Raw genomic sequence first — 20,993 nt, 5'->3', positions numbered from 1 at the left:
TGTACACATGCTTGTTGATTTCAATGGCTTTTCTGTGTAGTCTGACATGGTGGTTGTTAGAGTGGTCGAGCATTTCTGTGTTCTCAAATAATATTCTGTATCCAGGTTGGTTCATCAAGTGCTCTTCTATGGCTGACTTCTCTGGTTGAATTAGTCTGCAGTGCCTTTCAGTGCCATACATCAAGGGAACTACTGACCACAGAGGGAAGCTGATGAAGAAACACAACCTACAAACTACCCACAAACCCACTAAGAAAATCAAACAAATTCTACATTCAGCAAAGGACAAGAGGGATCCTCTCACCTCTGTAGGAGTCTACCGTATACTGTGCAACTGTGGACAAGTCTACATAGGGACCACCAAAAGCAGCACCCAAACATGAATCAATAGTACCTGAATGAACTGTAGGCCTGTAAGCTCTTGTCTGGGAAGTTTCCTCTTCTCCTTGTGCTCTGGGCCTGCAGCAGGGACATTAGCAAGCTCCATAGTTGCTTCTGTGCTCAATGATTCTGCAGGGACTTTCCTGCACCTGTGAACGGCAACACCTTAGGAGAGAACAAAGGAGATTCACTTTTGCAACAACACAGATGTTCCAATGTATGAGCCAGATCTTACATTCTTTGCCTATTAAGCAAATGTACATTTATTTTTAAAATGTATTCTGCTAGTGTTGGAAAGCATCAAGCAGTGGTTCTCAAACCTGTGGGCCATGAGAACAAAAATCTGGTCTGTGAACCTCCTTCTTATTTATTTATTTATTTCTGCTCCTTTCCATAGAGCTGACCATTGCATTGGGTAGGCCACATCAACTCTAGATGATTAAATATGGTTTTCTGTGGGCAAATAGATAGCAACTACTGGATGGCAAATGTTCTCTATCAGAAACTAGAGCTGATGTGGTCTATCCAATGCAATTTTCTGAATCAGCACCCCAAATAACCAAACCTAATTAAAAGTTGACCAAAAACTTATTTGTAACCCTATTGGTATTAATGCTGGAGAGTGATCCCTGGTCAAAGTGGTCCCTGGTCAAAAAAGGTTAGGAACCACTGGTATAAAGGAAGTTCAATAAACCTTACTTTTCCCCACTACAACACACATCTCCCATTTTAAAGCTTTATGGTCTAATAACTTACACCTTTTTATTTGAAAAGGAAAGAGAGCGGGAAGGAACCCTCAAGCTGATTTCGGTGATCACAGCATAGTTTCCAACCTATCATCCTTCAGAGATGATGGACTATAGATCCTGTGCCTGGTGGAAGATGATAGATGATAGGCCTGCCAGGTGGAATTTCACACAAACTCTAGGTTGTGTCACCAGAACAGCATATATCTGTCCCATTTGTCCCTTTTATTCTAGAGGCAGAGCCATGTCTTGTGGGTGCTGAGTCAGATATTTGCTTTCTGGAAACAGAAGTATGCACAGACATCATCATGCAGTTTCTGGCATAACATCAGCACAGCATGAAAGATCCATTTCTAGAAACATCTGAGTCTAACAGTTGGACAACCAGCTATATGCAGGTAAATGTGTTTGTGTATTTTAAGCTCCAAAGTTCAGACGCTGAGGCTAATGCCAGACTTCCCCAGCAGATGCTTCTCCCCAGGCGTGTTCCCTTTTATGCTGTTATCATTCTTGTCCACTTCCTGCAAACCTGTTCTACCCACCAGGCATCACCAAAAGGCAAGCATAGTAAAGCTCACTGCTCATGGCTTTGTGTAAGGGCCAGGAGAGCAAAGCCAATAAGCTCTGAATATTACCAGCAGGACTTTAGTTGAGATGTGATTTTGGTGGGTCGACAGCATTACATACGGGCTTGCCATGTGAGGTAAACACAGAATTGCCAATATGTAAGAAACACAGAATTGCCATTATCAGTCTTTCATCACCGGTAATCCCAGAGAGGCAAACATAGAGGAAATTATTGTTGTCCAGCCAAAGATTACTCTAAATACCTCACCCAAATTTTCCCCAATGTCACAGTACCTAGAAACACCAGACATCCCAGGAAGAACAGGGGAGAAACAGCTGCGATGAGCCAGAAGGTCTTTGAATCAAGCCAAGACACAGCTGCAGAGATAAGATGAGAAGGTCATCATGTGAAGGAAGAGTTGCTGCAGCCCGTTCTATATTTCAGAGGGGAGAATAATCTCTTGTAACCTATTTCTCATGAAGGAGCTGTGCGCACTCTCAACCTCCTTGGCTCAAAGCCTTGGGCAACCTTCCCTCAGCCACGCCAGGTGCTCTGACGTGGTCCTTCTCCGAGATCTCTCTGCCCATCCCTAGCATATGCTCCCTTCGGACTTCTTTCTGATGTTTTAATTAAAATTAAAAGAGGGGAAAAGATCTGCCTACTCCTTTCCATCTCTGTAGCCAACATTCCTATCTCCTCCCATTGCTTTCCAACATTTGAAGGACACACTGTGGCATTACAATGATGTGATGAATCTGTTTGTGTGCACGTGCTCGCTGGAAGCATTTGAGAGCTGGCAGGGAATGCTCCCCTGGACTGACAAAGAAGGCTCCTATAGAAGATGCCAGCTTCTGGAGATGCCAGTCACAGATGCAGGTGAAACATCAGGAGAAAATGCTGCTTGAACACGGTCATACAGCCCAGAAACCACACAACTCCCCAGTGATTCCGGCCATGAAAGCCTTCAACAATACCGGTCTCCTATACTTTAAGACAGTGGTTCTCAACCTGGGGTACCCAGATGTTTTTGGCCTTCAACTCCCAGAAATCCCAACGGGTGGTAAACTGGTTGGGATTTCTGGGAGTTGTAGGCCAAAAATATCTGGGGACCCCAGGATGGGAACCATTGCTTTAAGGGCTGTGTAGAAGAAGGAATTTCAGTTTTGTTGGTGGAGCCCATGGTGGCACAGTGGGTTAAACCCTTGTGCTAGCAGGACTGATGACTTGAAGGTTGGGTTGCTGACTTGAAGGTTGCTGGTTCGAATCCAACCTGAGAAGAGCATGGATGAGCTCACTCTATCAGCTCCAGCTCCGCGCAGGGGCACAAGAGAAGCCTCCCACAAGGATGGTAAAACATCAAAACATCCATGCATTCTCTAGGCAACGTCCTTGCAGACGGCCAATTCTCTCACTCCAGAAGTGATGTGCAGTTTCTCAAGTTGCTCATGACACACACAAAAAAGTTGTGTTGGTGGTCACACAACAAGAAACCAATTCAATTATTATAGTGCTATTATTTCCCTTTATCTGCCATAATTCCAGCTTGTAAAATATTGGGGGTTTCTGTTTAGTGAGGCACTGAAATATTCTGGCTGAGAACTCCATAGGACAGAACGGTGTCCATTAGAATAGAATAATAAGTGTTTCAGGTCTCAAATACTTGAACCCTGGTCTCCCACTCTCCTGGTCAACACTCAAACCACTACATCACACTGCCTCTCCCTGATTATATCATTTAAATAGAGTTTAGACATCCAGAAAAAGTGGTGAGTAGGTTACCCAGCAATGTAAACACAGAAAATCTAAGCATGGACAATTCTGTGTTGCCCTCTGTAGTGCTAGAAATTTGAGAACCAGATTAAAACCTTAATGGGAGAAGGAACAGAATTCTTAACTGGGGAAGAAAACCCTCATTTTGCCACCTACACACCCAGCCCTGGACTTGGCTCTCACAATTCTAATTAGTTTGAATAGCCATTCTTAATAGTCCTATCCAACATACCCTCTGCATTTCAATATACAGTATGGCTACTGTATCTGCAGGACCAATATCCATGGTTTCACTTATCTGACAAAGTACAGTATGACATCTCTAGGAATTTTCTAGGTCCTTCAGCATGACTCTATGGCATTCTCGGGGCAGAGGTCCTTCATCTCAATAGGATTGACTATTATCCACAGTTTCATTTCAGTTGTATGAAATCCGGGAACGGAACCCCATTGATACAGATGCTATATTGTATGTGGAGCTGAGTAAGAAGGTTAAGACAGCAAAGAGAAAGAGAAATCTAAACACACAGTAAGGGAATGGTCTAAAGAAGTGTTTCACAAACTCTGGTCTTCCATGTGTTTTGGCCTTCAGCTCCCAGAATCCCTGATCATGGATCAAAATGGCTGAGGCTTCTGGTATATGAAGTCCAATACACCTTGAGGACCAGAGTTTTGGATCATTGTTCAAAGGAAGAGATTGGAAGCACGAGTAAAGAGATGGCTGAAATGAGTGTTAGTAGATGAGTGCAAACTTGTTTAAATAAATGTCCTTGTTTTTATATAATTCCTGCTTGATTCTCAGTGGTAACTGCTGAAATTCAACTCCACAGTGGCCAGTGCAATCCTCACTGCAATCCTGCAGTCCTCAGTGAGGAATAGTTATCTTTAGAATAGGCTGAGGGAAATCCCTTCCTCTTTGACTACTTAATGGCAGTTGGAATGTATCTATTTCTCATCTCCTCTCCGTTTCTGCTCTCATTCTGATTGGTTATATAAAATGAGTATTTTGCAGGTGCATGTCTTTTGTTTTTGACTTCTGCTTTACATCCTGGTATGTGCTGTATGTATAGACACCTCTCTCTGCTTGTGTGTAGGACAGATATGTGCTTGGAGATTTTCCCCTCTCTTTTGAACCCTAGAGAGATGGTGTTAGCGTAGCTCAGACCCAGTTATTTACTATGAAGAAATGTAGATATTGTTTTTGCAAGTAAACATTTTCTAATTATAAAGATTGAACTTTGCATGTTTTCTTCCTAAGATCTAAATTCTTTTCCAGCCACAACACTTCACGCTCTGCTTGCTGTGAGCTGAATGCTCAAATATAAGTATCCTGTTTTTGTATTTTTGGATGCTCTGCTTTGATTTTGGGAGTTTCTTAGAAAATCCTAACAGTAACTACAACCACACTATGGTCCAGAGAGGTGTAGCAGTTGTCCCAAACAACTGGATTGAATTCAAATTTGGGAAAGCGGAGATACAGAGTGGGTGGGATTTCAGATCAGGGAAATTGAGGAATGAGGTGGGAGACACAGTTCCTTCTGTTTCCCTGGTTATTATGGGAGGGAGGGGGAGCATTGGTATAAAAATAAGGTCTTACTTGTTTGGAGGTATCAAACAGTTCACATGCTGAATAATTTTGATAGAGAGGGCTAGTGTATTAAATGTCAGAGAGGTGGCAGTGGAGACTGGCACCAAAACATGTTGTTTCCAACTACAAGGCTGCTGCTGGTGCAAGAAGGAGAGGAAAAACAAAGATGATATACAGGGAGAACTTAACAGGAACAGCTCCCCTTCTTTTTACACCAGGCCTGCACAACCTAGAGCCTTCCAGATGTTTTGAGTTTCAGCTCCCAGAATTCCTGACCATTAGACAAACTGACTAGAGCTTCTGGGCGTTGGAGGACCAAACATCTGTAGGGCCGCAAGTTGAAGAAGTCAGTTTTACACCTTTGCCTGTCTCTCTTCTGTCTTTCAGCTACATCAAATGTTGCATCTCCCTCCACAACACTGCAGGAAATGGCACAGCTGGCAATGGAAGATCTGCTAGTATGTACTATATGAAAGGATGGAGTCCAGATGTAAGTGTTATAGGTAATAACCCCCCACCCCCACCCCCACCCCCAACCCCCAGAGAATCCTCAGAATAAATACGAGAAGAATGTTTCACATCAAGACCAATATATGGCACAAAGTCTTTGGTTTGTCCGCATAGTCTTCATTCCCAACTAAAACAATGCCTAAGGGTACATTTACACTGAAGTGTGGTGGAGGCTCCTTCTTTGGATGCTTTTAAGCAGAGGCTGGATGGCCATCTGTCAGGGGTGCTTTGAATGCAATTTTCCTGCTTCTTGGCAGAAAGGGGTTGGACTGGATGGCCTATAAGGTCCAACAAAAAACATTCTTGGTGTCTTGATTTTTAGGCTTGTTCCTGGGATTATTTGGGATACTAATTCAGAACATTTCATTGGATAGACTTCATCCACTCTATTTTTTTTTTTAGATATGGGAGGTTTTTTTGTGTGTCAGGAGCGACATGAGAAACTTCAAGCCACTTCTGGTGTGAGAGAATTGGCCGTCTGCAAGGATGTTTACCATCCTGTGGGAGGCTTCTCTCATGTCCCTTAGATTTGGGTGGAATTACTGGAAAGTTTGTATCATAAATCTGTGCTTTTGGTATGAAATAAGTAGATTTTCGTGTAGTAAGCTTTTTTCTTTCAATTTTTAATATGTTTCCTTCATGCTTAAAATGTCAATTTATTCTCTACTTTAAAATATACTTTTTTTCATGCATGAGCAGAGTAAAGAGTGGCATATGGCATATGTTTTGTATCTCAGAAACTAAAGCTCATAAGGGAAAACCGGTGCCATATTTTGAATCAGGTCAAATATACCCAGAAACAGGTCTAATATTTGAGGGACCAAAATGTGTGTGTTCCCAGTGTAATAAATGAATGCAGCCTGGACTGTAATCTTTGCAAGTTCCAAAAATCAAATGTTAGTTTGACCTTCAGCTCTGCCATTTCAAAGTCCAGTTTGTTATTACCTTCTCTACTTCACAAGGGAATAAGATATTCCTTGAGAAAGGGAAAGAATACCTCACCCTCTAGTTTCTTCAAAGGAAAAATAGTGCTAGACTTCTGCAAACCATTCATAGGGAAGCTTTTGAGATTGGACAAACTGATTCCAATCCACATTTAGCCATGCGAAGACAGCTGGGACAGTTACTATTTCTCAGTTTAAACTACCTCCCTTAAAACTGAGATATCATCCCAATCTCCTTTTAGAAAGTGGATTTTTTTTAAAAAAAAAACACTGGGATGAACAGAGTCCTGGTTTAAAACATTCTGCTCTTTTGTGTAAATTGCTTTAGAGACTGCTCAGGGAACTACATAACTGTGTGTGCAGCTTTTTTCGTTTTTGACGGTCTAGCCGAAAAAAGAAGAGCCCCCAATGCTGCAGCGGATTAAACCACTGAGCTGCTGAACTTGCTGATCAAAAGGTCAGTGGTTCAAATCTGGGGAGTGGAGTGAGCTTCTGCTGTTAGCCCCAGCTTCTGCCAACCTAGCAGTTCAAAAACATGCAAAAGTGAGTAGATAATAGGTACCGCTCTGGCGGGAAGGTAACTGCACTCCATGCAGTCATGCTGGTGACATGACCTTGGAGGTGTCTTTGGACAATGCCGGCTCTTCAGCTTAGAAATGGAGATGAGCACCAACCCCCAGAATCGGACATGACTAGACAATGTCAGGGGAAAACCTTTACCTTTAACCTAGCTGAAAAAAGATACAGTGACTCACACCTCCCAGATGAGTGTATGGTACACACTTCTTCTTTATTCATTCAGGCATTTCTGGCTCTTCATGACCTCATGGACCAGTCCACGCCAGAGCTCCCTGTAGGCCGTTGCTGCCCCCAGCTCCTTCAAAGTCAAGCCAGTCATTTCAAGGATACCATCCATCCATCTTGCCCTTGGTCGTCCTCTCTTCCTTTTTCCTTCCATTTTCCCCAGCATCATGATCTTTTCCAGGCTTTCCTATCTTCTCATGATGTGGCCAAAATACTTCATCTTTGCCTCTAATATCCTTCCCTCCAGTGAGCAGCCGGGCATTATTTCCTGGAGGATGGACTGGTTGGATCTTCTTGCGGTCCAAGGCACTCTCAGGATTTTCCTCCAAGCACCAAAGTTCAAAAGCATCTATATTCCTTCGCTCAGCCTTCCTTATGGTCCAGCTTTCGCATCCATAGGTTGCTATGGGGAATACCATTGCTTTCACTATGTGGACCTTTGTTGCCAGTGTGATGTCTCTGCTCTTTACTATTTTATCAAGGTTGGCCATTGCTCTCCTCCCAAAATGTAAATGTCTTCTGATGGTACACACACACATATGCAAAAAGCCTTTTATCATGTCAGTTTGTACTCATAGGTAGAAGTCTAAAACAGTGTATTTGTGAAGTGACCCATAGAATTTGGACTAGAGCACTGCTTTTGCTCCATTATGGCAACCAAAACATAGCATGGGGATCCCAGAGCTTGGAAGCAGATAAATAGATCCTGAATGGTACCCCTGACTTCAACATAGAATTGTAGAGTTGGAAGAGACCCCAAGAGTTATCCAGTTCAGCCCAGACTACCATATACAGTAGAGTCTCACTTATCCAACATAAACGGGCCGGCAGAACGTTGGATAAGTGAATATGTTGGATAATAAGGAGAGATTAAGAAAAATCCTATTAAACATCAAAATAGGATATGATTTTACAAATTAAGCACCAAAACATCATGTTATACAACAAATTTGACAGAAAAAGTAGTTCATTACACATTAATGCTATGCAGTAATTACTGTATTTACGAATTTAGCACCAAAATATCACGATATATTGAAAACATTGACTACAAAAATGCGTTGGATAATCCAGAACGTTGGATTTTATTTTATTTTTTTGTGTTATATTGTATTGTCCTGGGCAGGGCCCCATGTAAGCCACCCCGAGTCCCTTTGGGGAGATGGCGGGGTATAAATAAAGTTTTATTATTATTATTTATTATAAGTGAGTGTTGGATAAGTGAGACTCTACTGTAATTAAATGCAATCAAGCAACTCCCAACTAATGGCCACCTGGGCTCTGTTTAAAAGCCTCTAGAGAAGGAGACTCCACCAAACTCCCTGTTGGGAGGATGGATTTGAAGGACAAAGGGAAAATGTTCTGGTCCCGAAATCTGCCAGTTTTGGTGAGAGAAGCCAGCTACTCCTTCTCAATGTGTGGTTATCAGGCTGACTCAGAGATATTTGGTGTGTTCCCTCCCATATCCTTTCTCTCAAGGTCACCATAGAAAGACTAAATAGCTTTCATGTGCCTTGCCCCCCTCTTGCAAAGGCAGCACACCTGTGGATAGTGTGTGGGAAGAAAGACCCAAAGATTACCCCATGTGTTCTGGAGTAGTGGACAGAGAAATCAACTAGTTAAAGAGAAAGAAATGGTGTGTGGGGCAAAAAAAACTTTATTTTATCTCCTTAGCTCTTCCTACCCAACCACCTCCCCTACTCCCTTCAGCTTCCAGTATCATGAGAAACAGTTGCAGATTACAGGAATCAAAGAGTACACAGAATTAATGCTGTTTGATACACTTTAACCATGACTCAAGGCTATGAAATCAAGGGAGTTGTAGTTTTACAAGGTCTTAGAATCATAGAGTTGGAAGAGACCTCATGGGTCATCCAGTCCAGCCCCTGCCAAGAAGCAGGAAATCTCATTCAAAGCACCCCTAACCGATGGCTGTCCAGCCTCTGCTTAAAAGCCTCCAAAGAAGGAGCCTCCACCACAGTCCGGGGCAGAGAGTTCCACTTCCGAACAGCTCTCACAGTAAGGAAGTTCTTCCTGATGTTCAGGTGGAATCTACTTTCTTGTAGTTTGAAGTCATTGTTCTGTGTCCTAGTCTCCAGGGCAGCAGATAACAATCTTGCCCCCTCCTCCCTATGACTTCCCCTCACATATTTATACATGGCCCTCATCATGTCTCCTCTCAGCCTTCTCTTCTGCAGGCTAAACATGCCCAGCTCTTTCAGCTGCTCCTCATAGGGCTTGTTTTTCAGACTTGTGATCATTTTAGTCACCCTCCTCTGGACACATTCCAGCTTGTCAACATCTCCTTTCAATTGCAGTACCCAGAATTGGACACAGTATTCCAGGTGTGGTCTGACCAAGGCAGAATAAAGGGGTAGCATGACTTCCCTGGATCTAGACACTATACTCCTATTTATGCAGGCAAACATCTCATTGGCTTTTTAAGCGGCTGCATCAAATTGTTGGCTTATGTTAACCTGTTGTCCACGAGGACTCCAAGATCCTTTTCACACGTACTGTTGTTACGTACTGTACCCCATTCTGTATCTTTGCATTTCATTTTTTTCTGACTAAGTGGAGTATCTTGCATTTGTCCCTGTTGAATTTCATTTTGTTAGTTTTGGCCTATCTCTCTAATCTGTTAAGATCATTTTGAATTCTACTCTTGTTTCTTTGGCCTTCTCTGCCAAAGAGAGCTTGGTGCCGCACCAAACTATGACTCCCTATGAAACCGTCATTAAGGCATGACGGTTTAAACCAGTGGTTCTCAACCTGTGGGTCCCCAGATGTTTGGCCTTCAACTCCCAGAAATCCTAACAGCTGGTAAACTGGCTAGGATTTCTGGGAGTTGTAGGCCAAAACACCTGGGGACCCACAGGTTGAAAACCACTGGTTTAAATGGTCATCCACAGATGGAAATATCTGGGGATCACATGCTGTCTCATCACACCATAGCATGGATCCACTTTTAATCCAATTTCTGCCTCCTGCTGAATTCTGGGGATTGTAGTTTAGGGAGGACCAGAACCTGTCTGGCAGAGCATTTTAAAGGACCCTCCTTAAACTACAAACCCCAGAATTCTTCAGGAGGCAGAAACCGGATTTAAAGTGGATTCATGCTCTAGTATGGTGAGGTTAGTTCCCTCTTGGTTGTTTGAGTAGATAGGGAATATGTTCAACTCCAGCTCCCACTGGCCCCAGCCAATGAAGTTAATTAAGAGTGATGGGCCCTGCAGTCAAACAAGATCTAAGAGGACTGGATCACCATCACTATGTCACTGCCCTGCCATTCTATCCTGTGTATATCTTCAGCTCTTCACCTCCAGCTCCCACTGGCCCCAGACAGCAAAGCCAATGGTTAGGAGTGATGGATCCTGCAGTCAAACAAGACCTAAGACCTTCTACTGACCCCAGACCATGCAGACTTCTTACCCTGCTTCTCTCTGGGTTCAATGTAGCTGATATTAGCATTACACAGATCCGAACGGCACCTACAGGACAGCAAGCCAGCAGCGGACCGGAACTCGCAGTTTGGAGAATCACAGCTGTCCTCTTCACTGATCCAGCAACCTAGAATGAGGAAAGCGGGGGACAGAGAGAGTAGGGAAAAACAGAGAAATCAGGGGGCTCTATCATCTTAAGGTAGGAGACTTTCTCTTGTAAGGAAAAAGTCATCTGGGATTCAAAGAAGGAGCACTTTATGTGTCAATGTTTTTTCTAACATTATCAAGATTGCTGGCTTCAGCACTATTACTTTTACTCATTCAGGCCATAGGCTTGCTTTGAGCCTAGGGTTACCTGAGTCTCAGAGCCTGGCCCCAATTCTCCAGTCATCAGAACAAAAGGGAGGAAAGACAGTCTGAGAGTGCTGCCTGAAAAACAGTATCTTTTCCCATTTCCTTCATTTGTTAAACTGGGCGTTGTTTTTTTTTTTTTTGGCTAGTGTATTCTATGTTGCTATACCATGCTTGATAATATCATCAGGGATTGCCCTTTCCAATAGGATCATTTTGAGCATTGCTATGTTCCACCTTCTGTGACACTGTCGGGCATGGCAAAAATCACAAGGGGTTTTCCCTAGGTTTCAGATTTTGGATCTGAAATCTCAGAACCCAAGTGTGCATCTGTATTGTAGAAATAATGCAGTTTGGTACCACTTTAACTGCCATGGTTTAGTGGAATCAATGGAGTTATAGTTTGGTGATGCACCAACACTCTTTAGCAGAGGAGCCTAAAGACCTTGTAAAACTTCCTCTCTCGTGGTTATATAGCAATGAGCTATGGCAGTTAGAGTGGTGTCAAACTGCATTATTTCTATAGTGCAGATGCACTCTGGCATGACAGTATGAAAGGGCAGGTACATGATCCTTCTAGCTCTCAATTTTCAAACTCTGGCATTATCTCTCTGGGATTTTAGGTAGGAACTTCCAAGTCCTAGTGGAAGATCTCTGGCATTGTCTGGTGGCCTTCCACCAGGTACTAACCAATCTCAACCCTGGGTTGCTGTGAGTTTTCGGGGCTGTATGGCCATGTTCCAGAAGCATTCTCTCCTGACGTTTCACCCACATCTATGGCAGAGGACAGAAATGCTGGACCACTCTAATAACCACCATGTCAAACTACACAGAGAAACCACAAGCATATGGACAATTTCAACAGAAACCATGGAAATGAACAAAATCTGGCTACCAGTATTTAAAATGCTCTAAAATCAGGACAGTAAATAAAGAACAGCACTCAAAAATAGGGGAATTCCACACAAGAAACAATCAGGGCCAGTTAACACCTCCCAACAAAGGAACCCCTAGGCAGGAAGCAGCCAGGCTTTGAAGCTGATGGCGCAGCGGGTTAAATTGCTGAAGTGCTGGACTTGCTGACCAAAAGATTCGGGGAGTGGAGTGAGCTCCCACTGTTAGCCCCAGCTTCTGCCAACCTAGCAGTTCAAAAACATGCAAAATGTGAGTAGATCAATAGGTACCGCTTCTGCCGGAAGGTAACGGCGCTGCATGCAGTCATGCCGACCACATGACCTTTGGACAACGGCGGCTCTTCAGCTTAGAAATGGAGATGGGCACCAACCCCCAGAGTCAGATTCGACTAGACTTAATATCAGGGGAAAACCTTTACCTTTTACCTTATTCCTGTTCTCACTTCTCCTGTTTTAATAGTTATAATCACACTTTTGGGATACTGCTATGCCGTTTCTTAAATTAGAGAATAGTAGGCTTCGGTGTGTGTTAATTTGCCTGTGGTTATAACAGTTCTTCATTTGGAGATTGTGACTGCAATATGGATAATTGCAAATTAAGTTTAAATCTGGGTTTTTAAACATCATTTAAGACATTTCCCCACATTCATTGTCCCCTCATGCCCTCCCACTTTCAATCAGTCAGGGATTTGTTTTTTTTATGTTACATACTTCTGCACTTGCACACACTTGAGTCTTTGAAACGGGGTCAGCTACCAACCTACATAGAAAACATAATTAAAAATGCACCTCTTTTTGATCCAGCAAGGAACACATTGTCCTGCCTCATTCACTGATTTTATTTACCAGAACTCTAAACACAATTATCCATTTCTATCTTTTTCTTGTTTCCCTCCATCCCGGCCCTACCTTCTTATCTCTCAAAAAGAATCTGTTTAGGAGTAAAATATGGAATGGTTGCACATGGCACACGGCAAGGGGTGGGAACCATAAACGCTTCTGGGTGTTGAACTGCAAATCCCAGTACTCTTCACTGTTGGCTATGCTGGCTGGGGCTGCTGGGACCTGCAGTTCCATAATATCTGGAGGGCTGTGTGATTCCCAGAATGGCCAAGGGAAGGTGGGAGGTGCTGCTTTTGATACTCACTGATAGTCTCTGCTCTTTCACTCATCTTCCTTCTCTCTCTCCATAGTAGCCACAACTTACCAACACTCTTTGGTCTGAAGGGTATAAAGAACATCTCTCCCTTTCTCTGTGTGTGTTTGTTATTGCATGTGTGTGTGGAGAAGGCCAGTTGGGGTGTTTTCTAACTCCTTCTTTTCATTACAGATTAAGTATCCCTTACTCAAAATGCTTGGAACCAGAAATGTTTGGGACTTCATATTTGTATATACACAATGAAATATCTTAGAATTGGGACTCATGTCTAAACACAACATTCATTTACATATACAGTAGAGTCTCACTTATCCAAGCTAAATGGGCCGGCAGAAGCTTGGATAACAGAGTATCTTGGATAATAAGAAGGGATTAAGGAAAAGCCTATTAAACATCAAATTAGGTTATTATTTTACAAATTAAGCACCAAAACATCATGTTATACAACAACTTTGACAGAAAAAGTAGTTTAATACGCAGTAATGTTATGTTGTAATTACTGTAGTTACGAATTTAGCACCAAAATATCACGATATAATGAAAACATTGACTACAAAAATGGCTTGGATAATCCAGAAGCTTGGATAAGTGAGGCTTGGATAAGTGAGACTCTACTGTACCTTGTATAGATAGCCCTTGGAGCCTCCGGTGGTGCAGTAGGTTAAACCCTTGTGCCGGCAGGACTAATAACTTGAAGGTTGGGTTGCTGACCTGAAGATTGCCGGTTCGAATCCAACCCAGGGAGAGCGTGGATGAGCTCCCTCTATCAGCTCCCGCTCTATGCGGGAACATGAGAGAAGCCTCCCACAAGGATGTTAAAAACATCAAAAACATCCAGGCGTCCCCAGGGCAACATCCTTGCAGACGGCCAATTCTCTCACACCAGAAGTGACTTGTAGTTTTGGACTTCAACTCCCACAATTCCTAACAGCCTACTGGCTGTTAGGAATTGTGGGAGCTGAAGTCCAAAATACCTGGAGGGCCAAAGTTTGCCCATGCCTGCATTAGATGATGAGTGTATGTGTAATTCTGATGTAGAATTCCACAGGAGTATTTGAGTAAGTCACACTCTCAGCCACAGAGGAAGGGTATGAAAAAGCCCTTTTGAGAAATCTTACCAAGCAAACCTCAATGAAAGATCAACTTAAGATCACCATAATTCAAATTGACTTAAAAGCACACAACAGCAACTACAATGCCAAAATATCCATCAGACCTGTCCTGACCTGTTGATTACAGTATGTAAGAAAATGTGTAGTCAAGATAATCAGTTTTGATCACAGCAATGCTAACACTGATGAGGTTTAGAATCCAATGTTTGGAGGCCCATAATTTCACCCTCACTGCTTTAAGCTGTTTGTTGAGTGTCTTGATTTCACACTTTTTGCTCAAGAACATCAGCATGACACAGATAGCACGATGTAACAAAAAAAATTGTTCCTGGTTTGAAAGTATTATTTCCTGTTTAGCAGTGCAGTACCTACTTTGAAAGTACAGTAGTTGTTATACTCCAGAAACGTTTTTGTGACTGACACAAACTATGTTGAATTGGTTGAGACTCTATGAGATATTCATTGAAAAACTATAGCAAAATTGCTGCAGGATGCCCTGCAAAAATAACGTCTATTGGTCCTTACCTTGCACCTTGACTTGGAGGCGCCCCTGAGTAAGGTTCCAGATGCCGAAACAGCATTGATTATGAGGGCATTGAATGGTGCCGTTACGGCCGCCATCCAAGATTAAGCCATGGAGGTGTTCCAAGCCGTTGGTCAGAGCATCAGATCCATAGGAGAGACAGCTACGTTTTTCAGCCACACTTGTGTGCCATCCCTGGGAAGCCAGGACCAGCAGCCAGCCAGGCCAAAGTGAGCGCCCAGACCCCATGTACTTTTCAGCAGGACCTGAACTGGGTAGGCTGACCAACCCACTTTGCCCACTTTGGAGTCCCTCCTTCCCAGGTGGGAAGGACTTGGGCCAGCTACAGCAAGTGGGATGGGGCTAGTTGTTGTGAGCTAGTGATGGAGGGAGGGGGTTGCACATAAAGCCAAGGAAGGACAAGATGAATCTTAAAGCCAGCATGGTTGGGCTCACAGAATGAAGCAGCTGCGTTCATTCCGGAAAAATCACTCCCTCACAAAAACTCAATTCTAGGTAGGCCAAGGACACCATTTCAGGTTTAAGTATTTGTGGGAGTAGAAACTGTGGGAGGCAAAGAACTGTCTGGGGGTAGAATATGATTATCAACAAAGTTTAAAGACCCACTCAGAGGATTCTGTTCAAGATTAAACTGCAAACACACACACCAGACTATGTATTAAGAGACCTGTTTCACTTGCTATTATTCAGTGCCCAAAGTTAAATCAAGACTGTGAAATCAACTCTTCCTCTTCCTCACTGCTCAGTTTAAGAAAATTATTTGTATTTTTGCAACTACTATATATAATCATGCATTTCTCTCTCCTGATGTCACCAATAATTGTTTTTCACATTTCAATTCCCTCCTTTACCAAGGGGTCTGGGAAGGGAATTTGTTTTTCTTTGAGGAAAGATGATGGCTCTGTGATAAGTTTGTATATAGAAAGTCCCCGTTTCAGCCTTCATTATACTCATAAAATCCCTATTAGCTAAGGTCTTGTTAAGGATGCCTGTTCTAAGCTGGGAAGTGAGCGTCTATTTGCAATAACATACCTACTGTTCAAAGTATAGCACAGGACTATGGCCCATAAATGTCCTAAAGTTTGTTATGGCCTAGCTGCATAGTTCTACCTCTGCCCATAGTGTCGATTCCTCTTCTTTGAAATAGCTCTTACTGCCTGCTATAAAACAAAAACACGTATAAACACAAAAGCACATAAAATCAAAATATAGATAATAAAAACATTTTGATAAATGTAGATATGGTATATGTGACTACACTAAGTCAGTCAATCTGTATCTCTACATCCACATGGGATACATTCCAAGACTACTCATTGATACCTGAAATCATGGACAAAAGTGAACTATATATTTGACGATGCTTGAACTGGAAGCATAACATAAAATCACACTGGAAGACCAACAGAGACCCACAAACACTGTTGGGGAAGAGGGAGGATATTTATTTGAATAGCAAATAAGTGAAACCATGGATATTGAATCAGTAGATAAGGGGATAACACTCTATTACCATGAAAAGTTCATTTAAATTTGTTGCCTTACAGATTAGAAGATTTTTCTATGCATGTCATCAAAAATAGAGCTGAGATAGGGCTGACATGAAAAAAACCATAAAACATTCCCACCACATATTGCCGACTTCAACATAAGGACATTCTAGCAAGCCCTGGGGTGAACTAGGGAGACTGGCTATAGACCTTGGTCCCTAAGTTTTGTGTCCACTTTTTTTTTTTAACTGAATGCCATGTGTTGTCATTTCAGCTCTGCTACACCGTGGGTTCAAGTTCCCAGTATACCTGTACGCCATTCTGAAATGAGACACGGCAGCGTGAAGGCAAGGGCCAGGTATTTTATTCACTTCGGCCAAAAGTGGTTGTTGGAGAGAAAGCACTTTCAAATCAGACATAAAGCAATGGATACATAGACATTTATAGAGACTTGACAGCAATTCAAAGAATGGATTTTTGCTCCGGAATGGTGCAAAGTACAATTAGCATGCTGATTGGTGGTGCACCATCCACTGCTGCAGTTGATTCCCTAGTCTGGCAGGAAATTTAATAAATGTCATTGCTCAGTTGGATCTTGTGGCTGTTTTCTGTGTCTGCCTTCTTTGGGTGTTGGAGACAATGTGGGGAAGATCCAAGGTTGATGGACTTTAATACTGTCAGCCAAGATCTCACAACTGGCCCTGGATGGGAGATGGGGTGCTAACACACCTTGATGGTGACTCGAGGACCTTTCGGGCTGGCTAGGGATCAATTCATTGTTGGGTGGAGGGGTTCACTGTAGGCCAGGGAAGATGATCATGGGGGGGGGGGGGTGTCAACTGCCCAGAGGAATGGGATTAGCCCCATGTCTCCCCTCTGGGTGGTTGTGTAACTGTATGTGGGGGAAAGGTCATCAGCCGGGCGGGACCTTCTGTGGCCATCTGATCTGACCTCTCTGGGTTGTGAATTTTAGGGTTCTGGGTTTCGGTAACACTTGAACTACATTTGGGGAGAAAGGTGGGACATGTATTAAATGAATGGATAGCTACTGATATAGCTGTTGGGCTACAGCAGAGAATCAAGTTGAGACAGGGTGAAACTAGGGGTGTTTATGTATTTATAAATAGTGGAAGTCTTTGCTTTTGCATTTAAATACAAACGAAAAGGATATAGTTGGAGCCAGCCAAAATTTGACACCCCCCCCCCCCCCAAATGTGTTGTTATTTCCTAGTGCTGTTATCAGGTTAGCCTTCCTTTAGAGCTTTCACAATATTCTTATGGAAGAAGTGAAATCTAGAATCTGGATTGGAAATATGTCTTCCTTACAAACCCCCTTCATCTCTGGTATTTACATCTCACCTTGGAGCTGGGTTCAGAGTGGTGCTGTGTTTTGAGGCTTATCTTAATACATGCATGCTTAGCAAACAGGAATCCTGAGATGATTAAACAGTAACATTTCAGCTATGACAGTGGATTAAAACTCTTTTTATCAGCTTTCTCCCCCAGTAGCAACAGCATCTGAATAGATGTTTCTACAAAGTTCCCCAGGTTTCTCCTCACAGGCGCTTCTGAACAGCTAATGTCAATGAGTAGACATTGACTGTGTAAACACTTCTTTAACTGGCATAAAGAGGAGCCCTCGGTCGCCTAGGGGATAAAAGCCTTGTGACATGAAGGTTGGGTTGCTGACCTGAAAGCTGCCAGGTTCGAATCCCACCCGGGGAGAGCACGGATGAGCTCCCTCTATCAGCTCCAGCTCCATGCGGGGACATAAGAGAAACCTCCCACAAGGATGGTAAAACATCAAAACATCAGGGCGTCCCCTGGGCAATGTCCTTGCAGACGGCCAATTCTCTCACACCAGAAGCAAACTCAGGTTGCTCCTGACACGGAAAAAAAAAACTGGCATAAAGTGAGATTACCAGCTCCACTTTTCTTACTGCGGTTGGCAACACTGTTGTGTTGTAACTTCTGAACGATAAAGCAGCCTCAATGTAGACACAGCACTTCACCACTCCTGGCTCTCATCAGCGTCCTGCCCATGACTTCTATCTGTATATACTTAGGAATGGTAAACATCACTTGAACAGCATTGATACATCTCAAGTGGCGGTATCTATCTATCTCTTTTCATTCATCCATTTCTACGGTCGAATGAGATGCTAGTGGAAGTATATAGAAAAGTTCTACCAATACAAAATTTACTGGAATAGGGAATCTGTAAGTCAAGATAATCATAACATCCATCAGTCTTGTGCACAGCAATGCTAAGACTTGGTGAGTTTAGAATCCAATGTTTGGAGATCCACAATTTCACCATCAATGCTTTAGCGGTTTGTTGAGTGTCTTGATTTCACACTTTTTGCTCAAGAACATCAGTATGATACTGATAATTGAATCAAATGAATCAAATGCCCACCTAGCTTCACCAGATGGTCCAATGAAGTCTAATGATATATAATACACACAGCATCATTTCCCTTCTAGCATATACCCATGCAATATTCTATATTCAAAGGCCAAGTAGATAATGTATACTGAAGTAAAAATAAGCATCATGGACTAATCTATTGTACTATTTTCAAATCCTTAGATAAATTACTTTTCTTTCTGTATAGACCAGACAATGGCATGACAGTGTCACCACTTCCTATGGCGTGTATTTTTTTTCTGTTCTGTTTTATAGTTCTATGTCATTTCAGTGATTTGACACTAGAATCACTGGATATAGAACTGTATCAATCCAGTGGGATGCCCTTATAATTTAAGACTTCATCTCATCTCAACAGAGTGATTCACGGCCAGCCTGAAAAGGCCATTGTTTGACACACACATGTACACATATATACTTTACAGGACTACAGTCATAATGCTCATATCCTACTACACACTAAGTACAAGCAGTAACAAACTAAAATGATCAGTTTAAATTTAAGAATGTGTTAGGTATGTTTGAAAGATGTGTGCAGTACATATTTATGTGAAAAACTGCTAGAAAACTGTAGAGCCAGAGGGTAATGTGAAGAAAGTCCTGGCAATTACCAAATGTAACTTTTAAATTAGAATGTCTGATACTAATACAAACTTTACAACACAGTATTTTAGGTTTCGCCTGTTAAATGTTTTGGAGATATAAAAGAACAGTCAAGGTCAGCATTCTACAAAATATGAGATGATCAACATAAAGTAACCCAAGCAACGTGTGAAAATTGAAGGGAAGAATTTGAAACTCAAAACACATATCACAAAACAATTGTGCAAAATGGAAAAACGCAGACAATCCATTCGGCCAGCCAGATTAAATACAAGCTCTGTAGATACTTGTTTATTCCTTTCATTTAAAAAACTGTAATCAGTATACAAAGGAGCCAAACTATTTTAAATCTTTGTACAAAAATAGCACTTTTAAAAAGTGTTTCAGACATCATTACATCGGTAATTGTTTTTTTTTTAAAAAAAAGACATACATTATTACAAGATAAAACAGTCTTTTACACAGACAGACGAGAATTATTTTATTGCCATTGTTAACAGGTTGGCTTAAGTGTCTGAAAAATTGTGCAGCGAGCACCAAGAGGTTAAAGAAGCAGCCATGTTACCACGCAAGAGAATTATAAGCCATCACAGATAATGGAAAATGCTCATTAAACATTAGCAGTCAGGTTTGAATAGCAACCAGGCAGTGATCCCCCCACAACGCCCACTTCCTTTTCAAAACATGCAAGTAGCAAGCACACATCCTCACACTAGTGGATAAGGGGGGGGGGGGGGGGAATAAGAAGTTAATTACTGAATTCCTATTGCCCATTTATATTGGACTCTGACAAGATTAAAGCTAGAAAAGGCTGTTCCAAGGCACAGAATACTAGGGAGAAATCTCCTAAGGCAATTGGCACCGGCTTTGCTATGTACAATCCGTGTATACACTGTATATAAAAGTAAAGGCACGTTTGATTCCAAAAATCATTTTTCATTCTGAAAAAAGCATTACAAGTTATTTAAAGAAGACATAAAGACTGTATAAATCCTATAATAGTTCTCTGCTTTGTTTTTCTTTGTAGACTTCAATTTTGGTTACACACTGAAAAGGCTCAAGTGGTAAAGCTTTTTTTCTAAACTGAATGAACTTCCAGTTGCAAGCTTGATGAATTTTCTACGAATACGGTCCCTTCCACTTCCACACCCACAGTATGTCAAATCTGGATCCCTTTCCTGGACAGACTAGTCTTCTCAATGCATGAAGCTCTATCCCCTTCTCTTGCCTTAAATAGTGAAGAATTCAATCAGGCATGTGGTCTAGGAGGGTCACAACACATTGGGGGCTAGCCTGCCACAAACCGGCATTTTGATCTAGCATTGCCACCAAAATTCATTGGTATCTTTCTGAAATGCTGGAGGCTGCCAGATTGCTCTGATGCACTAGAGGGTAACACATCCAGAGCAGCCGCATTTTCTTTTCTTCTGGAAAGGAAGAGTTGCCTCCCAACCCTCTCCCCACCCTCCGGCCAATGGTAGAAAAGTACCAATTTTTCAGGAACACAGTTACTTTTTTGGCAACTGGGGACATCAGATGGTATAAAAGAAGTCAAGGGGAGTTTGCCATTCCTGCAATAAAATCCTCACCTTGAAGAGGATTTTTGGACGGGTTTTTAAATATGATTAAAGCTTC

The 20,993-nt window shown here is 42.3% G+C and overlaps 1 protein-coding gene across 3 annotated transcripts in view; it reads right to left on the bottom strand.

Moving 5' to 3' along the window:
- The window catches only part of amhr2 (anti-Mullerian hormone receptor type 2), a 49,612-nt gene extending 28,997 nt beyond the window's left edge, over window positions 1-20,615 (bottom strand). For 2 of the 3 annotated variants that reach the window (XM_008103666.3, XM_008103667.3), the window contains exons 1-4: window positions 14,816-20,615; window positions 10,744-10,881; window positions 1,989-2,072; window positions 395-546 (exon numbers count right to left, since the gene is read on the bottom strand). In XM_008103666.3, the coding sequence (XP_008101873.1) occupies window positions 395-546; window positions 1,989-2,072; window positions 10,744-10,881; window positions 14,816-15,062 (621 nt within the window). In that variant the 5' untranslated portion in view covers window positions 15,063-20,615. The remainder of the gene's footprint in view (window positions 1-394; window positions 547-1,988; window positions 2,073-10,743; window positions 10,882-14,815) is intronic. The other variant, XM_003216739.4, reaches the window with a different exon arrangement.
- Between the last annotated feature and the right edge of the window lie 378 nt (window positions 20,616-20,993).

This window comes from Anolis carolinensis, chromosome 2 (assembly GCF_035594765.1).
Source record: "Anolis carolinensis isolate JA03-04 chromosome 2, rAnoCar3.1.pri, whole genome shotgun sequence".
Lineage (NCBI taxonomy): Eukaryota > Metazoa > Chordata > Lepidosauria > Squamata > Dactyloidae > Anolis > Anolis carolinensis.
Note: the sequence above shows the minus strand (reverse complement) of the source record. Positions and strands in the feature narration are given on the sequence as shown.